General features: G+C 41.4%; 1 protein-coding gene across 1 annotated transcript in view; it reads left to right on the top strand.

The window, feature by feature from the left end:
* FRMD4B (FERM domain containing 4B) overlaps window positions 1–19,968 on the top strand; it is a 204,261-nt gene that overhangs the window by 138,078 nt on the left and 46,215 nt on the right. Inside the window, exons 8-10 of the mRNA XM_037743555.1 lie at window positions 14,402–14,485; window positions 16,595–16,660; window positions 19,948–19,966. Of these exons, the coding sequence (XP_037599483.1) occupies window positions 14,402–14,485; window positions 16,595–16,660; window positions 19,948–19,966 (169 nt within the window). The remainder of the gene's footprint in view (window positions 1–14,401; window positions 14,486–16,594; window positions 16,661–19,947; window positions 19,967–19,968) is intronic.

Genomic DNA, 19,968 nt, shown 5'->3' with positions numbered 1-19,968 from the left:
CCTAGAGCTGATTGGTTGGTTGGTAGGTTGGTCTTTTTTATTTTTTTCTAGATATGTACTGTCTGCCTGTGTACTAGGTCTAATAAAATGATGGGCAGCTAGGAGACCTTTCTAAATCTCAGTTTCTTTATCTGTAAATTAGAAAGAGTACCAACATCTTGAGGACTAAATGAGTTTGTGTAAGTAAAATGCTTCCACTTGTCACACACAGCAAGTGCCTAGGATGGCCTCCTTAAAAGCCCAAAGCAGATGGCTGGGGTGGCTCATGCCTGTAATCCTAGCACTTTGGGAGGCCGAGGCGGTCTGATTGCCTGAGCTTAGGAGTTTGAGACCAGCCTGGACAACATGGTGAAACCTCGTCTCTACTAAAAATAGAAAAAATTAGACTAGGGTGGCCCTGCATGCCTTTAGTCCCACATGCTCAGTAGGCTGAGGCAGGAGAATCGCTTGAACCCAGGAGGCAGAGGTTGCAGTGAGCCAAGATCGCACCAATGCACACCAGCCTGGGCAACAGAGTGAGACTCTGTCTCAGCAAATGAATATATAAATAAAAGCCCAAAGAATATCTTTTGCCGGGCGCGGTGGCTCACGCCTGTAATCCCAGCACTTTGGGAGGCCGAGGCGGGTGGATCACGAGGTCAAGAGATCGAGACCATCGTGGTCAACACGGTGAAACCCCGTCTCTACTAAAAATACAAAAAATTAGCTGGGCAGGGTGGCACGTGCCTGTAATCCCAGCTACTCAGGAGGCTGAGGCAGGAGAATTGCCTGAACCCAGGAGGCGGAGGTTGCGGTGAGCCGAGATCGCGCCATTGCACTCCAGCCTGGGTAACATGAGCGAAACTCCGTCTCAAAAAAAAAAAAAAAAAAAAAAAAAAAAAAAAAAAAAAAAAAAAAAAAAAAAAAAAAAAAAAAAAAAAAAAAAGAATATCTTTTATTGTCCTATGAAAGAGGAGCTGAGAGGTCTGAGGGAGCTGGGGAACAAAGGCAGCGTAGAAATGTATACTCACACCTGAACCCCCTGAAGGCGTTAGAAATGCATGAAGCCTAGAAATGCATGCTTACACCTAAACCCTCATGAAGGCCTTCTTTGCATGCGCACACGTATGTACCCCTGTGAAGGGGCTTCTTAGTTAAGGATGGGCCAAAAACTTCCCACCTCTCACAGAAACAGTGGGAGGCATCCCTAGCTTTGGCCAGAGGACAGGAAAAAGGCTTATATAATTCTTTCAGCTCTCACTTTTCACTCTGTAAAAGCTGCAACCTGACTTGGTGTAGGATCTGATCAATAAAGGTTTAAATGGGGTAGGGAGGAAATTCCAAGAATGGAAAGACTTAGGAGGGGAGGAGGGCACGGTCTGGCACAGCCAGCTGGGCGTTTCATTTCCCGGCCCCTCCCTCTTCTTCCGCTCCGACCTAGCTTTCCAATTCTCACCTCTTCCTCTTCCTCCTCTTGTGCTCCGGCCGGCACTAGTCCAGAAAACAAACCTCTGGTCCTTTAGATCTGTTGCCGCCTACTGCGGGAACTTCGGTAAGTTTTCAGCCTTCGGTGGGCCTCGTTTCTCCCATCTGTGCATTTAGGGGTTGGACCAGATGAATTCACCTTGCTTATCTGGCTGGGTGGAGCTGCTGTCTTTTAAGTTTAGTCTGGTTGGGTAGAAAATGAGGAGGGCTCTTTTAGCTTTTATGCAATTAGCTCAGTCTGTAATCAGTTTTTCTGAACTACTTTGCAATAATCAGGAGTGGCATTAGGCACGGAATGAACTTGAGCTCTGGCTTTCTGCCTTTGCATACGATTGACTGTGAATGAAAGTGTGAGCTTGTTTCTTCTTTTCTTCATCCCATCCCAGACCTTGGTATCCACTAACAGTAACAGAGGTAACTCATCCAGGGTAGAGATCTTACTTTGAGCTTCTTGGGTCAGTATAAAAAGCGGGGCTTCAGGAGTACCTTGTGTGATTTAAGGAGTCTTAATTGGTATATTGGACTTCTCACCTGTAGCAGTTTGGACTCCTTGTTTTAAGGTTCAAATTAAGGTTTAAAATGACTGGAGTCTGGTTTTGCAGCTCAGGTAAAGGTGTTTTTTAAAAACTAAATTTGGGGCCGGGTGAAGTGGCTCACGCCCGTAACCCGGCACTTTGGGAAAGTAGGGGGGGTGGGTGTCACTTGAGGTCAGGAGTTCTAGACCAGCCTGGCCAACAAGTTGAAACCCCATCTCTACTAAAAATACAAAAATTACCCAGGTGTAGTGGCAGGCACCTGTATTCCTAGCTACTTGGGAGGCTGAGGCAGGAAAATAGCTTGAGCCGAGGAGGCAGAGGTTGTAGTGAGTTGAGATGGAGCCACTGCACTCCAGCCTGGGCAACAGAGCGAGACTCCATCTCAAAAAAATAAAAGACCTGAATCTGGTGTCCTTGCTTCTAAGGGACAACTAGAGACTATGGTTTTTATTTGGTTTGTTCTGGTTTGGTTTGGTTCAAGAAACACTGATAACATGTTAAGTCTTGTTATCTATGTTCAGTTTCTTTGTGTGGTTAATCTAGTTTGGGATTAATCCAGTTTGATCTAATTTAAAAAGGCAGATTGTCATAACCTAAGCACTACACATTTTGGTGGAATTAATCAGTGGCCACCATTATGATAAATGCTGAAGCCTCAAAGTTAAAATCTTCCCTCTGCTTCTTCCCCATTTCCTGTCCCGTCTTACTAGAATCCTGGAGGGGTAAGGCACAGTGGTTAAAGCACAGGTTTGGAGTCACATTTGCTCTGTGAGTTTAAATTGCAAATCTCTCTTAACTCTCCATTTTCACACCCATGAAATAGGGACACTGATGTTAATAGCAAATATGCCTGTAGAGAAAGGGGTTAGCCCAGTCTCTGCCACCTGGTATACCCAGTGAGAAAGCTGTTGTCCCTTAGAAGTATTTCTTTTGGGGGTTAGATGACAGCACTCATGTTTTAACACTGCTAGTTCAGGTCACTTGCTAGAATCTCCTAAAACAAACCTGTCCTGTCCACCCAAAAAGCCTTGGTCAGCCTCCCTGACCGTCTCTCCAATTTAATTAGTTAATTACCGTCTCTTCCTTGAAAATCTCTATCATTGTTATTATTTGAAACAGTGTCTCACTATGTTACCCAGGCTGGAGTGCAGTGGCATGAAATTGGCTCACTGCAACCTCTGCCTCCCAGGTTCAAGCGATTCTCCTGCCTCAGCCTCCTAAGTAGCTGGGACTGCAGGTGCACACTACCACATCCAGCTAATTTTTTGTATTTTTAGTAAAGACAGGGTTTCACCATGTTGGCAAGGCTGGTCTGGAACTCCTGAACTCAAGTGATCCGCCTGCCTCAGCCTCCCAAAGTGCTGGGATTATAGGCATGATACCCACCCCAAAACTCGGTCTTATGTTGTGTTTATCCTATTGCAGTGGCTCTTAAGCCATTTGTTAAAATCACATTTCTGGGCCCCACCCTCAGCCTTTCTGATCCAGTAGGTCTGGGATGGAGTTTGAGATTTGCCCTTCCAACAAGTTATCCGATAATGCTGATGCTGCTGGTCAGGGTAGGAGAGTACAGTGATAATCACTATTTTCTTTTTTTTTTTTTGAGACGGAGTTCCGCTGTTGTTACCCAGGCTGGTGTGCAATGGCGCGATCTCAGCTCACTGCAACCTCCGCCTCCTGGGTTCAGGCAATTCTCCTGCCTCAGCCTCCTGAGTAGCTGGGATTACAGGCACGCACCACCATGCCCAGCTGATTTTTTGTATTTTTAGTAGAGATGGGGTTTCACCATGTTGACCAGGATGGTCTCGATCTCTTAACCTCGTGATCCACCCGCCTTGGCCTCCCAAAGTGCTGGGATTACAGGCTTGAGCCACCGCGCCCGGCCCACTATTTTCTTGTGTTTGTCACCTTTAATATCCCTTTATCTAGGAATCAGTAGAGAAAAATTTACTGTTAGAAGTTTCTAGTTATGAAGTCCAGCATATAATAAGCTGGATTCATCACTGAATGCCAGGTTCTACAAATAACTGAAAGAAATATGATATTCTTTTTTAATAAAGGGCAATTTGAAGGCAATCTAGCCAGTGAAAAGCTCTTAAACTGCTAATCACCCAGGTCTTGATCAGTGACAGTAGATTCGTTGAGGAAATTGGTGTTTATTAATAGTAACGAAGATCCTTCTAATAATTACTTGTCTAAGCAATCTGCCATCCTTCAATAGAAGATCCAGCTCAAATGGTTTTGATTGATGGTTAAGTTGGCACCTGCTACATTACACCTATATAACAGACATTAAATATACTTTCTTTTTTTGAGACAGTCTCACTCTGTCACCCAGGATTGAGGGGAGTGGCATGATCTTGGCTCACTGCAGCCTCCACCTCCCACGTTCAAGTGATCCTCCTGCCTCAGCCTCCTGAGTGGCTGGGACTACAGGCATGCACCACCATTCACAGCTAATTTTTGTATTTTTAGTAGAGATAGGGTTTCACCATGTTGGCCAGGCCGCCCCAGCCTCCCTAAGTGTTGGGATTACAGGCATGAGCTACCACACCCGCCTAAATATACTTTTGTAGCTGCTATGATCACTAATCCTGCCCCATTCCTTCAGTATAGTTCAGAACCTTGATGGGTCACCACAGGTTTCTAATAAGCATAGATAACAAAATGACTTATCATCAAGGCCTGTATAAGGCAACCCCAGAAGACTGGCAAATGTTTCCAATTAGCTCCATTCCTAATAACAGTAAATCTTTGGTTTGCATGGAACACAGTACTAAATAGAGTTTTCAGCTGTGATGACTTCCCCAAATCTTGGGAGGCCCCTGTCATGACCTTTTAGTTAACTTCTGATGATATATAAGCTGTATGGTACATTTATACTTAATAGCAGGCTTTAGACTTTACTGAGTGTTCAAATAGGCTCTTAAGTATGGCTTTTTTACATCCACATATGCATTTTCTGAAGTAGGGATTTTGAGTTACAATTATTTAAAAAAGAACTCCAGTCCCAAGTTTTTTTTTTTTTTTTTTTAGACAGGGTCTTACGCTGTCACCCATGCTGGAGTGCAGTAGTTGATCACAGCTCATTGCAGCCTCAACCTCCCAGGCTCTGGTGATTCTCCTACCTCAGCCTCCCAAGTTACTGGGATTACAGGCATGTGCCAGTCATTTATTTGCATTGTTTGTAGAGACGGGGTTTCGCCATGTTGGCCAGATGGGCCTCAAACTCCTGGGCTCAAGTGATCCTCCCATCTTGCCTTCCAAAGTGCTGAGGTGACAGATGTGAGCCACTGCACGCAGCACCAAGCTAACTTCTTCGTGTAGTGAAGTTTCTGTAGATGTTTCCACTTGGACATTATATTTAACATGCATTTTTTATGAACACTTGGTTTGGGTTTCAGGTAAGGAAGAGCTTTGCTTGGAGAAGAAAAGTGAAATGCAGGCCTGGTGCGGTGGTTCATGCCTGTAATCCCGGTACTTTGAGAAGCCAAGATGGGGGATCACTTGAGCCCAGGGGTTTGAAACCAGCCTGGGCAACATAGAGAGACCTCATCTCTACTCTCCACCCCCCCCAAAAAAAAAAGTGAAATTTGGGGCCTTGGAGCTTGGGCTTTTTTTTTTTTAAGCTGTTCTAGAAACAGAGGATGTCCCCACACCAAGCATAGACAGCAAGGATCTTAGTGTTCTCTAGGAAGTGCTAGCATGCCCAGTTTGCTGATTGGCTGCACTCTCTTCTACTCAAGTCTCTGATGGCAGGTGGCTGATTGTTGCTGTGTGCAAACCCACAATTAGCCACAAGCAGGTGCACACATTTGCTGGGGGTGGCTTTTTCCACACAAGTGCTTCAGCACACACAAAGCGTGGCCTCAGTTTTGCCAGCCATGTGGCTTTCTCAAAAATGAGTGGGGTTGGCACATTCCATCAGGGTACTTGGGGTCAGTAAAGAAAAACAGCCCATGAAAGGGGGCTTTGGAATGACCAAAGGAATTGTTGCCTGAAAAATAGTTGTAGTTAAATAGAGGGTCATGGGTGGCTTCCTTCTGGAAAGTTATCAAAATAGGAATCTGGAATGCCTAAGGGAGGAGTTCAGCCTAGATAATCAGATAAAATGCAAGCATGTTCTTCATTGTGACATCTGAATTCCTGCTGAAATTGTGGAGAGAAGCAATTTCTGGTTTGGTCACTGAGAAGTAGCAAGCGGTGTTGATTTATGGACATTCTCTCTTGCTAGGACCCGGAGAAACCAGTCCCTCATGTCAATTCTGGTCAAGTGCATCTTTAAAATAACATATCAGTTGCCATTAGGGTCAGGAATGTCCAGACGGGTTGAATGCATTTATTGCTGGTGAAAGGCAGAGACATCCCGGTTGAGGCTTGTTCACCTCCCCTACTACTTTTGGGCTCTCCCTCTGAACTCTGAGGTTGGCCCTGATTCATAAACCATGCCTCCTGCCCAGCCAGACAGGGAGGGGCCTTCTGTGCAGAAGCCAGACCTGGCTGTTCCTGCAAGCTCCATAGATCCCTGCAGCCTTAGGCTCCCAGACATTCCCCAAGAGGGTGAACAAATAAGCCCTCAGCTACTGCCAGTCTGCTCAAACGTGAAATCCTGTTTGGTCCTAAACTCTGAAAATGATCGAGCTTAACCTTCTAGAATAATGTGCCAGTGTTTCTGACACCCCAGTGGATTCATTTTTGGGTCAGTAGGTTCTAACCTCTTGTATTAGCATTGCAGCACCTCTCCCTAGCAGGGCTGTGAGCTTGAACTTTGGTTTTCCCCATGTCTACTCACTGGCCATATTTGATGCATTTTTGTTGTGAATAATATAACATAGAAGAATGCACAAAACATGTACATTGATATATAGAATAAATTAGAAGAATGAAGCTGAGCCTAGCACGGTGGCTCACGCCTGTAATCCCAGCACATTGGGAGGCTGAGGCAGGCATATCACCTGAGGTCAGGAGTTCAAGAACAGCCTGACCAACATGGTGAAATCCCGTCTCTACTAAAAATACAAAAAATTAGCTGGGTGTGGCAGTGCACTCCTGTAGTCCCAGCTACTTGGGAGACTGAGGCAGGAGACTCACTTAAATCCAGGAGGCGGAGGTTGCAGTGAGACAGGATCGTACCACTGCACTCCAGCCTGGGTGACAGAGAATCCTGGAGAAAAAAAAAGAAGCTGGGTGTGGTGGTTCATGTCTATAATCCCAGCACTTTGGGAGGCCAAGGTGGGTGGATCATGAAGTCAGGAGATCAAGACCATCCTGGCTAACCTGGTGGAATCCTATCTCTACTAAAAATACAAAAAAATAGCCAGACATAGTGGCATGCGCCTTTAATCCCAGCTACTTGGGAGGCTGAGGCAGGAGAATTGCTTGAACCCGGGAGGCGGAGGTTACAGTGAGACAAGATCGGCCACTATACTCCAGCCTGGGAAGCAGATCAAGACTCTGTCTCAAAAAAAAAAAAAAGGTGGGGGAGGTGGGGAAATGCAGCCATACAACCACATGCTACCCCTCATTGTCCTAACTCCAATAAAATTCCCTCTTAGGCCGGGCGCGGTGGCTCAAGCCTGTAATCCCAGCACTGTGGGAGGCCGAGGCGGGTGGATCACGAGGTCAAGAGATCGAGACCATCCTGGTCAACACGGTGAAACCCCGTCTCTACTAAAAATACAAAAAATTAGCTGGGCATGGTGGCGTGTGCCTGTAATCCCAGCGACTCAGGAGGCTGGGGCAGGAGAATTGCCTGAACCCAGGAGGCGGAGGTTGCGGTGAGCCGAGATCACGCCATTGCACTCCAGCCTGGGTAACGAGTGAAACTCCGTCTCAAAAAAAAAAAAAAAAAATTCCCTCTTTGCTCATGGGCACTCTGACTCTATGGTGCATATTTTCTTGTCTTTGTTTTGTTTTTTAAGCCTATAGCACTCAGTATTTCCAGGCTGTCTCCCACCCAAGAATCAACCAGCCCCAACCTTACTTAGCTTCCTAGATCAGATAAGATCGGGTGTTTGTCTTTCCTCATAGTTTTATCACCTATTTCTAGGTTCATGTTGTTTGTTTTGGACCTTTAGGTTCTTATTTGGGGTCTTGCCTCTTTACTCAACATTTGTGACATTCATGTTGTGTGTAGCTATTGTCTATTTTCTTTGCTGCATGGTATTCTATTATATGAATACATTATAGTTTGCGCATTTGTACTGTTATGAGATATTTGAGTTATTCTTTTGTGTGAACAATGCTGCTATAAATCTCATGCTTGTATATAAGTTTTTCTATGGATTGTACCTAGCAGAGGATTACTGGGTCATAGGGTATAAAAATTTCCAAAATGATTGTACCAGTTGACACTCTTACTAGTAATGGATGAGAGTTCCTATTGCCCTACATCTCCATATAAACTAGATCTTGTTGGAGCTTTACAAGTTTGATAGTCTGATGTATATTGCTAATTAATTGAGGGTTTAATTTACATTTCCCTGATAACTTATAAAGTTGAACACTTTTTTTCTGTTGGCCATTTGGATTTCTACTTCAATGCACTGGTTGTTGAAAGGTTTAACCCATTTTTCTGCCAGATGGTCTCAGTCATCTTTTGATTATTCTCCTGGCTTTCTCTTCTAGTGTTACAGCCATGTCCACAGCTCAGCCACCTCAACATCTGTGATGGCTGGAAAACTCCTATATTAAACAGGTTCTTATAGGAAAGTGATGTTATATATTCATGAGGGACATTTTGCAATAGTACAAATGACCAGATTTGGAGGATTAACAGGAGCCTTTTATAATATGAAGAAATAAGGCTATGTTCTTCCTTGAGAATATAATTTTGGGGGACTGGGCATGGTAGCCCATGTCTGTAATCCCAGCACTTTGGGAAGCTAAGGCAGGAGGATTCCTTGAGGCCAGGAGTCTGAGATCAGCCTGGTCAACATAGTGAGACCCCATCTTTATGAAAAATTTAAAAATTAGCCAGGCATGGTAGCATGCACCTGTGATTCTAGGTACTTGGGAGGCTGAGGTGGGAGGATTACTTAAGCCCTAGTGGTTGAGGCAACAGTGAGCCATGATTGAGCCACTGTACTCCAGCCTAGGCAACAGAACAAGACCCAGTCTCTCTCTCTCTCTCTCTCTCACACACACACACACACACACACACACACACACACACGTGATTTTTGAGGGATGGTCAGGATTCCACAAGTAGTGAGACAAGTAATTTAGGCAAATTACTTGTCTCCTTTATTCATTCACTACCATTATTTTAGTTAATAATTCTCTGATTATCTGAAACTAGAAACCAAGTTAAGAAACTAAGAAGGCATTTTCTCTCCATTTTTTTTAAGAGACAGGGTCTCATTCTGTTGCCCAGGCTGTAGTATATTGGTGCAATCATAACTCACTACAGCCTTGAACTCCTGGGCCCCCGTGGGAGCTGAAACCTCCCAAGTAGCTGAAACCACAGGCATATGCCATGATGCCTGGCTAATTTTTAAACACTTTTTTGTAGAGATAAGGTCTTACTGTGTTTCCCAGGCCGGTCTCCGACTCCTGGGCTCAAGTGATCCTTCCGCTGCAGTCTCCCAAAGTGTTGGGATTATAGGCGTGAGCCACCATGTCCAGCCAGCTCTGACTTAATGTGAAAAGAAATTAGCTAAAATTTTGATCTCCATCACACACAATCACATTTGTGTCTTATATAATATAGGGGTGTTATTCTCCTCTCTTCATAGTTCACACCATTTTACATTGTCCCCAGGTCTAATGGTGAGTTTGACTTACCACTTCTCAGCTTGCTTACCCAGTTGATTTTCTAATGCTGTCTCACTTGGTCCCTATTAGACATTTGCATCTGAGATCTCTAATATTCTGAGTGACATAAGAGAAAAATTCTGTAAGTCTTAACGATATGCTTTGTAGAGTATTCGGGTAGAATTTTCAGGATTTTTATGATTGAAGGCAGGGTTTCTTAATCTCAGCACTATTGACATTTTGGGCAGGATCATCCTTTGTTGTTGAGGGCTGTCCTGTGCATTGTAGGATCTACCCAGTAAAAGCCAGTAACACTTCCTTCCTCAGTTGTGACTATCAAAAATGCCTTCAGACGTTGCTAAATGTCCCCTGAGGGGTAAAACTGCCCAAATTGAGAACCACTAATCTAAAGTATATTTCTTCTTCTTCTTTTTTCTTTTTTTTTTTTTTTTTTTCTGTATAACCAAATAGAAGTTGCTCTTTTTACTTCTTCTTTTTTCTTAATAAAGTTTTTTTGGGAGCAGTTTTAGATTTTAGATTTACAAAAGAACTGAACAGAAAGTACAGAGAGTTCCTTTATACCCCCTCTCCCTACCCCCACTGCTTCCCCTATTATTAACATCTTGCATTAGTGTGGTACATTCGTTGCAAAAGTCTATAATCAAATTAGGGTTCACTGTTTGTGTTGTACAGTTATACAGGTTTTGTCAAATGCGTAATGTCATGTATCCACCATTACAGTATCATACAGAATAGTTTCAGTAACCTAAAAATCTTCTGTGTTCCATCTATTTAAGCATACTTTTTTTGTTTGTTTTTTGAGACAGAGTCTCGCTCTGTCACCCAGGCTGGAGTGCAATGGTGCAGTCTCGGCTCACTGCAACCTCCACCACCCAGGTTCAAGTGATTCCCCTGCCTCAGCCTCCCAAGTAGCTGGGATTACAGTCATGTGTCACCACACTTGGCTCATTTTTTGTATTTTCAGTAGAGACAGGGTTTCACCATGTTAGCCAGGCTGGTCTCAAACTCCTGACCTCAGGTGATCCACCCGCCTTGGCCTCCCAAAATGCTGGGATTTCAGGCATGAGCCACCATGCGTGGCACACCTGGATAATTTTTGTATTTTTAGTAGAGCAGGGTTTCACCACATTGGCTAAGCTGGTCTTGAATTCCTGACGTCAGGTGATCTGCCTGCCCTGGCCTCCCAAAGTTTTGGGGTTACAAGCATAAGCCTCCACACCCAGCTTTTTTTTTTTTTTTTTTTGAAACAGTCTTGCTCTGTGACCCAGGCTAGAGTGCAGTGGTGCAATCTCAGCTCATCGCAACCTCTGCCTCCTGGGTTCAAGCAATTCTCCTGCCTCAGCCTCCTGAGTAGCTGGGACTACAGGCACGCGCCACCATGCCCATCTAATTTTTGTATTTTTAATAGAGACGGAGTTTCACCATGTTGGCCGGGCTGGTCTTGATCTTCTGACCTCAGGTGATTCGCCCACCTTGGCCTCCCAAAATGCTCTTATTACAGGCGTGAGCCACCACACCCGGCACACCTGGCTAATTTTTGTATTTTTAATAGAGCAGGGTTTCACCATGTTGGCTAAGCAGGTCTTGAATTCCTGACCTCAAATGATTCGGCCACCTTGGCATCCCAAAGTGCTGGGATTACAGGCGTGAACCACCACGCCTGGTACTTTTTTTCAAGGTAGTCGAAACTCTCCTTAAAATGATCCCTAATCCACTTCCCTATTAATGCACATTTTAGTTGCTTCTCAGTGATTAGTACCCAAAAAAGGTCTTAATGAATGAATATTCATTGTTATCTCAGATACTGACTCGTGATTAACCTTTGGTAATTTATTGATTTATTCAACCAGCATTTCTAAACAAACATCTTATAACTGGAGTAGATTCTGATTGTGTATAGTTCAAATTAGTCTTGAAAATTCTTGGGAAAATGATATGTTGAAGACTAAACTTCATCTTTCAATAAATCCAACACAGGTGATATTTTTCTCCAGTTCAAACACACAGCTATTTCTTTAGTTAGGCACTGGATATAAAGTTTGCTTGAGTTTAACAGACGTGTATTAAATGCCTGAATGCTGGAAAAATCTCAGTGTCATGAGATACTTGTGCTTTGAGGGATATACGACTAAGGACAAAGCTTCAAGTCACGCATTTTGTACTTATTCTCAACCATGAGCTTATTGAATGGAATAACACATAAAATTTCTCCCTTACTTTCCTTTCCCTTTTGGCTGACTGCATTTGTATGAGTTAAAAATAATTCTATCATATGCCACTCATTTCTACATGTTAGGCATGCAGTATACATTTACACATTTTTGTTCACTGAATAAATAAATTTAGGGCAAATAGCAACTTCCAATCCAGTGAGGCCTCCACTGCCACAAAATTAACTATAATCCAAGTAAGTGAATGCTAGACTGGGTTCTTGAGACATGACCTATGGTTCATCTGGCTCCAGAAGATAACAACATGCATGTGGTTGATCGGGATGATTCATAGCACGATGTTATCCTGAATTTATCATTTTTTAATATATGCATGCATTTGCCCTTCATTTTTAAAAAAATCACAATTTAGAAATAAATGTATCTGACAGTCTTGGGTTTAAAAAAAAAAAAAAGTAACATAAATATTTTTCTTTTATGTGCAAAGAACTGTGAGAGCATAAACCTGAATGTATATTTAGCTTCTAATTGTTGGCCAAAAAAAAAAAAAAAGTAAATGTGCTATGCCAGATAAAACATAAAAGAGATTATTAAGAAAAATAAAAATACTGGGAGTTGACAGCTGACCTTTCATATGAATAAATTGGATTGTGGTATATTTTGATTTTCAGGAAGCACAAACCAGTTTCCCAAGATTGTCAGTGTGGTTAAGCCATAACACTCAGATTTCAAATGAATAGAGAGATTTATTCTTACGTAAGAACAGGAGCCAAGTGATTTTTTTATTTCCTGTAGTAATTTGGAAAGCTAGATCTTTCACCTGTAGGAAAGGCCACAACCCTGGCTTTGAAATGTAATATCACCAAGGAATGGTTCAATGTTTGGTCCTCCAGCTGGGGGTGGTGGGAGGGGCTCATCTACTTCAATAGATAACAATAGTATCTACTGCATGGGAATGTTTGTGGTGAGCCTCACATGAGGTAAATAATGCCCAAGAAATGTGTTGCATGGTACCTCGCACTTGGGAGCTTTTCATCAAAGGGTAGTTAGTGATAAAGATAGGAAGAAGTGGAAAGTAGGAAGAGTTAGCGTTATGCTGTTTGATGAACACCAGTTTGGTCAGAATCTTGAGTAGGTGTTTCATGTACTTATTCTAAGGTCTAATAGGCTCTAGATAATCGTGTTCATTTCCTCATAGATTATATCCTTAAATACTCCACACTTAGAGTAGTTTCTCTCATAACAAACTATGACTGGGTAGGATTACCTGTTCTCCCTTTTTTAAAGTTCTGTAAAGAACACACCTTTCTCTTGACGACTAGAATTTTGCTGGGTTTGGTGTTTCTTTGTTTCTTTGAGACAGAATCTCACTTTTTTTTTTTTTTTTTTAATAGTTGGCCAAATTTCCCAATATCTTTCATCAGGTTAGTCATCCTTTCCTCTCTGGTTTGTAATCCCAACTTACTCATACACTTCATTTTTTTTTTTTTTTTTTTAATTAGTGAATGAATTGAACCAAGAGGATCTCACTCTTGCCCAGGCTGGAGTGCAATGGCGTGATCTCGGCTCACCACAACCTCTGTCTCCTGGGTTCTAGCTATTCTCCTGCCTCAGCCTCCTGAGTAGCTAGAATTACAGGCGTGTGCCACTAAGCCTGGCTAATTTTTGTATTTTTAGTAGAGTTGGGGTTTTGCCATGTTGGCCAGGCTGGTCTCGAACTCCTGACCTCAGGTGATCTGCCCGCCGGGGCCTTCCAAAGTGCAGGGATTACAGGCATGAGCCACCGTGCCCAGCCTTTACCATTTTATAGTTAGATGATAGCTAACATTACATGAGGTACATTTTAGTTCACTTAACATGACTTAAGAGATACCTTGGGTTTCATTAGAAACACGTTTTCTGGTCATCTTCTATTCAAGAGATTTCTGCAGGTGGCTGACTTGGTCTGCTATATTTCAGAGCAGAAATAACTTCTGTTATTTCTGTAAGGAAATAACAGAAGAATAATATAAAGGACTACATAAACCATTCATTGCAATGATATCTATTATGAATAACTGGTGATGTTATGTGAATGGTTTCATGATAACCAGTATCCCAACATGATGAATATTATGTAGCCTCTAAAGATAATTAGTAAGATATTGTAGGAACATGGAGAAAGTGGATAATGAAATGTGAAGAATGCTGTGTAAAAATACAATGTGAAAAATGTACAATTATAATTATGTATAAAATAGACACATGCAGAACTTATTATAAACTTCAAAATCTTGTCATATAACTCAGTTGTTAAATTTGGGGGCTGTTTCTAGTTAGAGTCCATAACCATGTGTATGTTGGCTCCAACATGCTGTAAATAGTTATTTTTTGGATCTCATTCATTTGGTGACAGGCTTGGATTATTCTTTTGGATAATAGTACCTGATGTTACCATATTCCATTTCTTTTTAGTGATGAAAATGCCCGGAAAGATTTAAAGACATTACCAGCCTTTCCAACCAAAACTCTTCAGGAGCATCCATCCCTTGCTTACTGGTAAGCGAAATCCACATGACAGGTGACCCCTTCTCATAGCCTCCATTGAGAACTGCATGCTTTTTGGGACATTAAAAGGCATATAAGTGAGAAAAATATCACATTGCCCATCAATTGTATAAAGAAACCATAGGTAGACCTTGATCCTTTCAGTGAAAGGATCTACTCGAAGTTCACTGGAGATCATTATACCAAAATGCGTCTTGCAGTCATTTGCAAAGAGCAACTGGCTGATGTTTCTTTCAAGTGTGTTAAATGTCTTAGAGTGTGCTTCTAGATGAATATACAATACTCAATGTATGTGCAGTCACTGTGTAATGCAGTGCAGCCTTAATCTAGCAGAATGCAATATAAGTGTTACAAAATGCAAATTTCCTTGGATCAAAGATTTTCTTAATGACCAGAGATTTATACTATAGCCAGGTATCATTGTATATATTGTGTTGGTTTAGTTGTTTGTATTTTAATGAATCCATAGTATCTATTTTCATCTCACATTTTTTTCTAAATTGCATTTTCCCTTAAAATACTTACATTCTTATTAAATATATTCTCCTTTGTTTCAGTCTGAATCCTCACGATGGTTTTTCTTTCCACTAAAATGTTTTTCACAATAAAGATTACAAAATAAATATTTAATATTGAGACATTTAGTATGAAGTTGCAAGTATATTCCCAAATAAATAGTGAAAGTAAGTACCGAGGCTACATAGTGTCTTGACTCTGAAAGCTTCTAACCATGTCATTTTCAAGTGATAGTTTTTTCTTTCTTTCTTTCTTTGAAATGGAGTCTTGCTCTGTCACTCAGGCTGAAGTGCAGTGGCATGAACTCAGCTCACTACAACCTCTGCTTCCCGGGTTCAAGCAATTCCCATGCCTCAGCCTCCCAAGTAGCTGAGATTACAGGCACCCACCACCACGCCTGGCTAATTTTTGTATTTTTAGTAGAGTCAAGAGTTTCACCATGTTGGCCAGACTGGTCTCAAACTCCTGACCTCAGGCAATCCACCTGCCTCAGCCTCCCAAAATCCTGGAATTACAGGCATGAGCCACCGGCCTGGCCAAGTAATAGTTTTTTAATTAAAAAAAAAGACATTACTAATGACAACTAGTTATATGGAGAAAGAAATACTTAGTATTCTGGGCTATACTTGAGATTTCCTTTCCAATCAACAGGTTTTACTCGAGGGCAATAAAAGGGTTTTCTTCTAAAGCAAGATGTCTGTAAGTGGTGGTAATAGAGTATTTTAGATTGCACACAGACTCAGAAGCAGTTTGAATTCTTTTAAAATCTTTCTGAATCACTCAAGGAGAAAGTCTTTAATACCCAACACTTGCTGATCTCCCTGTTTTAATCACAGAGAGGATAGGCCTTATGCTTAAAATTTACTCAACAATGTTCTACAACTAACATTTGATATCATTATTTTATATGTATTGTATTTCATCCCATTATGGCAGAAGATCATTTTTCATTTAAGAAATTGATATTGTTTTCTTTTCTAGTAAACTGTTTTTTTGTTTGTTTTTTGTGACAGTTTTGCTCCTGTCACCCAGGCTGGAGTGCAATGGTGTGATCTCAGTTCACTGCAACCTCCATCTCCTGGGTTCAAGCAATTCTGTGCCTCAGCCCAAGTAGCTGGGATTATAGGCATGTGCCACCACACCCAGCTAATTTTGTATTTTTATTAGAGACAAAGTTTCACCATGTTGGCCAGGCTGGCCTCAAGCTCCTGACCTCAGGTGATCTGCCCACCTTGGCTCCCCAAAGTGCTGGGATTACAGGTATGAGCCATTGCACTTTAAGTTTTAAAGGTAGTTATATGTATATGTATGTGTGTGTGTGTGTGTGTGTGTGTGTGTGTGTGTGTGTATACATGTATGTATTATATAAATATGTTACACAAAATATAAGTTAAAGATGATAAGGAAGGCAGTTCTGAAATTTAGGCATCCATCTCCTACAGAAACAAAAACCAAACTCTAGCTATCTAACAAGTTGGTGAAGGCTTCCTCTCAAGTTTTCAGTAGCCACCTGATAATATGGAAACCGTGCCTGTACCTCAGATAATCATGCATTGCCATCTTTCTCATTTCTTTGTTTTACAGCGAGGACAGGGTAATTGAGCATTATTTGAAAATCAAAGGTCTCACTCGGGGTCAAGCTGTGGTTCAGTAAGTATCTTTCTTTCCTTTTGCTTAGGTATAATTTTAATATCTCCCATCTGAAGATGTCACTTGAAATAATTTCTATTAGGTAGTTTTTGCTAATATAGTCCTTACCTGGTTAGAAATATCTTACCACAAACTAGAAAATGTCTCAGGTCATTCTATACATTGGTGTCATCAACTCAGATACCTACCAGAGTCAGGCAATAAAAAAAATGAGAAACATAGGCCAGATGTGGGGCAATAGGGAATGGTGGGGACTGTGACAAACAAGTGAGCTTCCATCCTGAGTAGAGGCAAAGTTACTCAGCTTTATAATTCAGGCATAATGTTGCCAGGTCCTTTGTTTTCCAAGAGAAGCTGGAAATTCAGATTTTTAAATCTTACCTCACTGGGAAGTAATTTAAAGAAAATTTAGTGCAATATTAGCCAAACACAACCTATCTAGAGGCCATGTTTTGTTCCCCAGTTTGTGACTCTACTTTGAATGGAGTGCATAGTATATTGGTGTCAGATAATCTGTTTCTTCATGCTACTAAGAACAAACCATTGTAATGTATTTCTGTATTTTGTGACTTACAGAGTTACCATCCATTATTAAGAACAGGCCAGCACAGTAGCTCGTGCCTGTTATCCCAGCAGTTTGGGAGGCTGAGGCAGGTGGATCACCTGAAGTCAGGGGTTTGATGCCAGCCTGGCCAACATGGTGAAACCCCATTTCTACTAAAAATACAAAAATTAGCCAGGCATGTTGGTGGTTGCCTGTAATCCCAGCTACTTGAGAGGCTGAAGAAGAATCACTTGAACCAGGGAGGCAGAGGTTGCAGTGAGCTGTGAGCGTGTCATTGTCACTTTGCTGGGGTGATGAGCGAAACTTCATCTCAAAAAAAAAAAAAAAAAACCTGCCACACTAAACTTTTAGAATTATTTCTATGCATATGAAAACTGAAATAAGAATTTAGAGATTGCTAATCTCCTGGTCAGTGTGTAGATTTTCTTCACACTCCTACTTCTTTGCTCTAATCTCATTTTTTTTTTTTTTTTTTTTGAGACGGAGTCTTGCTCTGTCACCCAGGCTGGAGTGCAGTGGCATGATCTCATCTCACTGCAAACTCTGCCTCCTGCCTCAGCCTCCTGAGTAGCTGGGATTACACAGGTGCGTGCCACCATGCCCAACGAATTTATGTCTTTTTAGTAGAGATGGTTTCACCATGTTGGCCTGGCTGGTCTCGAACTCTTGACCTCAAATGATCTGCCCACCTCAGCCTCCCAGAGTGCTGGGATTACAGACGTGGGCCACTATACCTGGCCTGTAATCTTGTTTTATCAAAACACACCTTCTATTATCTTCATGGCAGAAATCACAAGTTAGCCTCCTGAAGTTGGATCCTTGACATTTTAATTCATTGTGTGCCTGTTTTCTGAACTGAAAAGAAAAAAGAAGTAGTGACAATTTCTATTAAGAGTTTTAGGGTAAACTAGTGAGTACTGTCATGCACCATTTCTGTCCACATATACAATGGTGGGCCTATAGGATTATAATGCCATATTGTTACTGTATCTTTTCTATGTTTAGATACTCAAATACTTACCATTGTATTATAGTTGCCTGCAGTATTTCAGCCCAGTAACATGCTGTACAGGTTGATAGCCTAGGAGCAATAGGCCACACCATACAGCCTAACAGTGTAGTAGGCTCTGCCATCTAGGTTTGCGTAAGTACACTCCATGATGTGTGCACAAGGACAGAATCAGCTACCAACACAATTCTCAGAATGCTTCCTCATTGTTAAGCAATGCGTGACTGCCTATTACAAAGCTCCCATGTTTAAGACATGGAATCAACCCAAATGCCCATCAATGATAGGCTGGATAAAGAAAATGTGGTACATATACACCATGGAATGCTGTCTGGCCATGAAAAGGAATGAGATCATATCCTTTGCAGGGACATGTGTGAAGCTGGAAGTCATTATCCTCAGCAAAAAACTAATGCAGGAACAGAAAACCAAACACCACTGGTTCTCACTTACAAGGAGCTGTGCAATGAGAACACATAGACACAGGGAGGGGAACAACACTTACTGGGGCCTGTCAGGGGAGGGCTGGAGTTGGGGAGAGCATTAGAGAAAAGTGCTAATGCATGCTGGGTCTAATACCTAGGTGATGGGTTGTTAGGTGCAGCAAATCACCATGGCACATATTTGCCTATGTAGCAAACCTGCACATCCTGCACGTGTACCCTGAAACCTAAAAAACAATTAAAAAAAAAAGTACCCATGCTTAAATGCAGAGTCTTATTCCTTCACCTGATCATTATTGTGTGGCTTCATCTAAGAGACTGTTTCACTTGGTATTTAAGGCTCTAGGATGTGAAGTCCAACTCATTTTGTTAGAATTCTGGCTGTGCAGTTTAGTTGCTGCACGACCTTGACACATTTACTTAACTTCCTATATTCATTTACATGTAGGCCATTTACATAAAAAAATATATCAAATTATTGATTACAGTTTCCAGAGAAACTGATCATCAAAATGGCATTAAAAAGTCTACTTGCGTTAAAACATGAACCTCAGTTCCTTAAGGGCAGAGAGGAAGTTTACACAATTTAGTCCACTCCAAAGCCTTAAAGGTGTACAATAAACCCTTTTGAATTAAAAATAGCAAGTAGCGGCATTGTTGCTTTAATTTTTATTTTGCGGGGACATTTTTAAAGTCAGGTTTACATAGGGTAATTCATAGTTTTAAAGTATATATTTCTAGGAGTTTTGATAGATGTTTCTAGTTATGTAACTTCTACCGCAAGCAATATATGTAATAGCTTTATTTTTTCACTTATGAGTATGCCCCAAAATTTGGTGCTCATTGCTTGCATCACTAAGGGCTTACTTTAAAAAATACTTTCAATTGGAGTTTATACTGCGGCACATTTCTAAGCCATAACCATTTGAATATGCAGAAAGTAACATTTTCTATTGCTTTCTGAAAATGAGGTTCTATTAGCAACTTCATAACATGTGGATAAGCTAAAATATATTACTCCCCAAAATGGTTTATCCTGTTTCTAGAGTGAAGCATATTAATTATTTATATTGTTATAATGAGGAAAGTAGAAATATGATGTTTCTTTAAAACACTTTTCCCAAATAACAATTATTGTTTATTCCCAAATAATAATTATTATATTGTTATAATGAGGAAAGTAGAAATATGGTGTTTCTTTAAAACACTTTTCCCAAAAGGGTCCTCTGACAATTTTAATAAAATTGTGATACATATTTATTTTCCATAGGTATATGAAAATAGTAGAAGC

This window comes from Cebus imitator, unplaced genomic scaffold (assembly GCF_001604975.1).
Source record: "Cebus imitator isolate Cc_AM_T3 unplaced genomic scaffold, Cebus_imitator-1.0 Scaffold147, whole genome shotgun sequence".
Classification (NCBI taxonomy): Eukaryota; Metazoa; Chordata; class Mammalia; order Primates; family Cebidae; genus Cebus; species Cebus imitator.
Note: the sequence above shows the minus strand (reverse complement) of the source record. Positions and strands in the feature narration are given on the sequence as shown.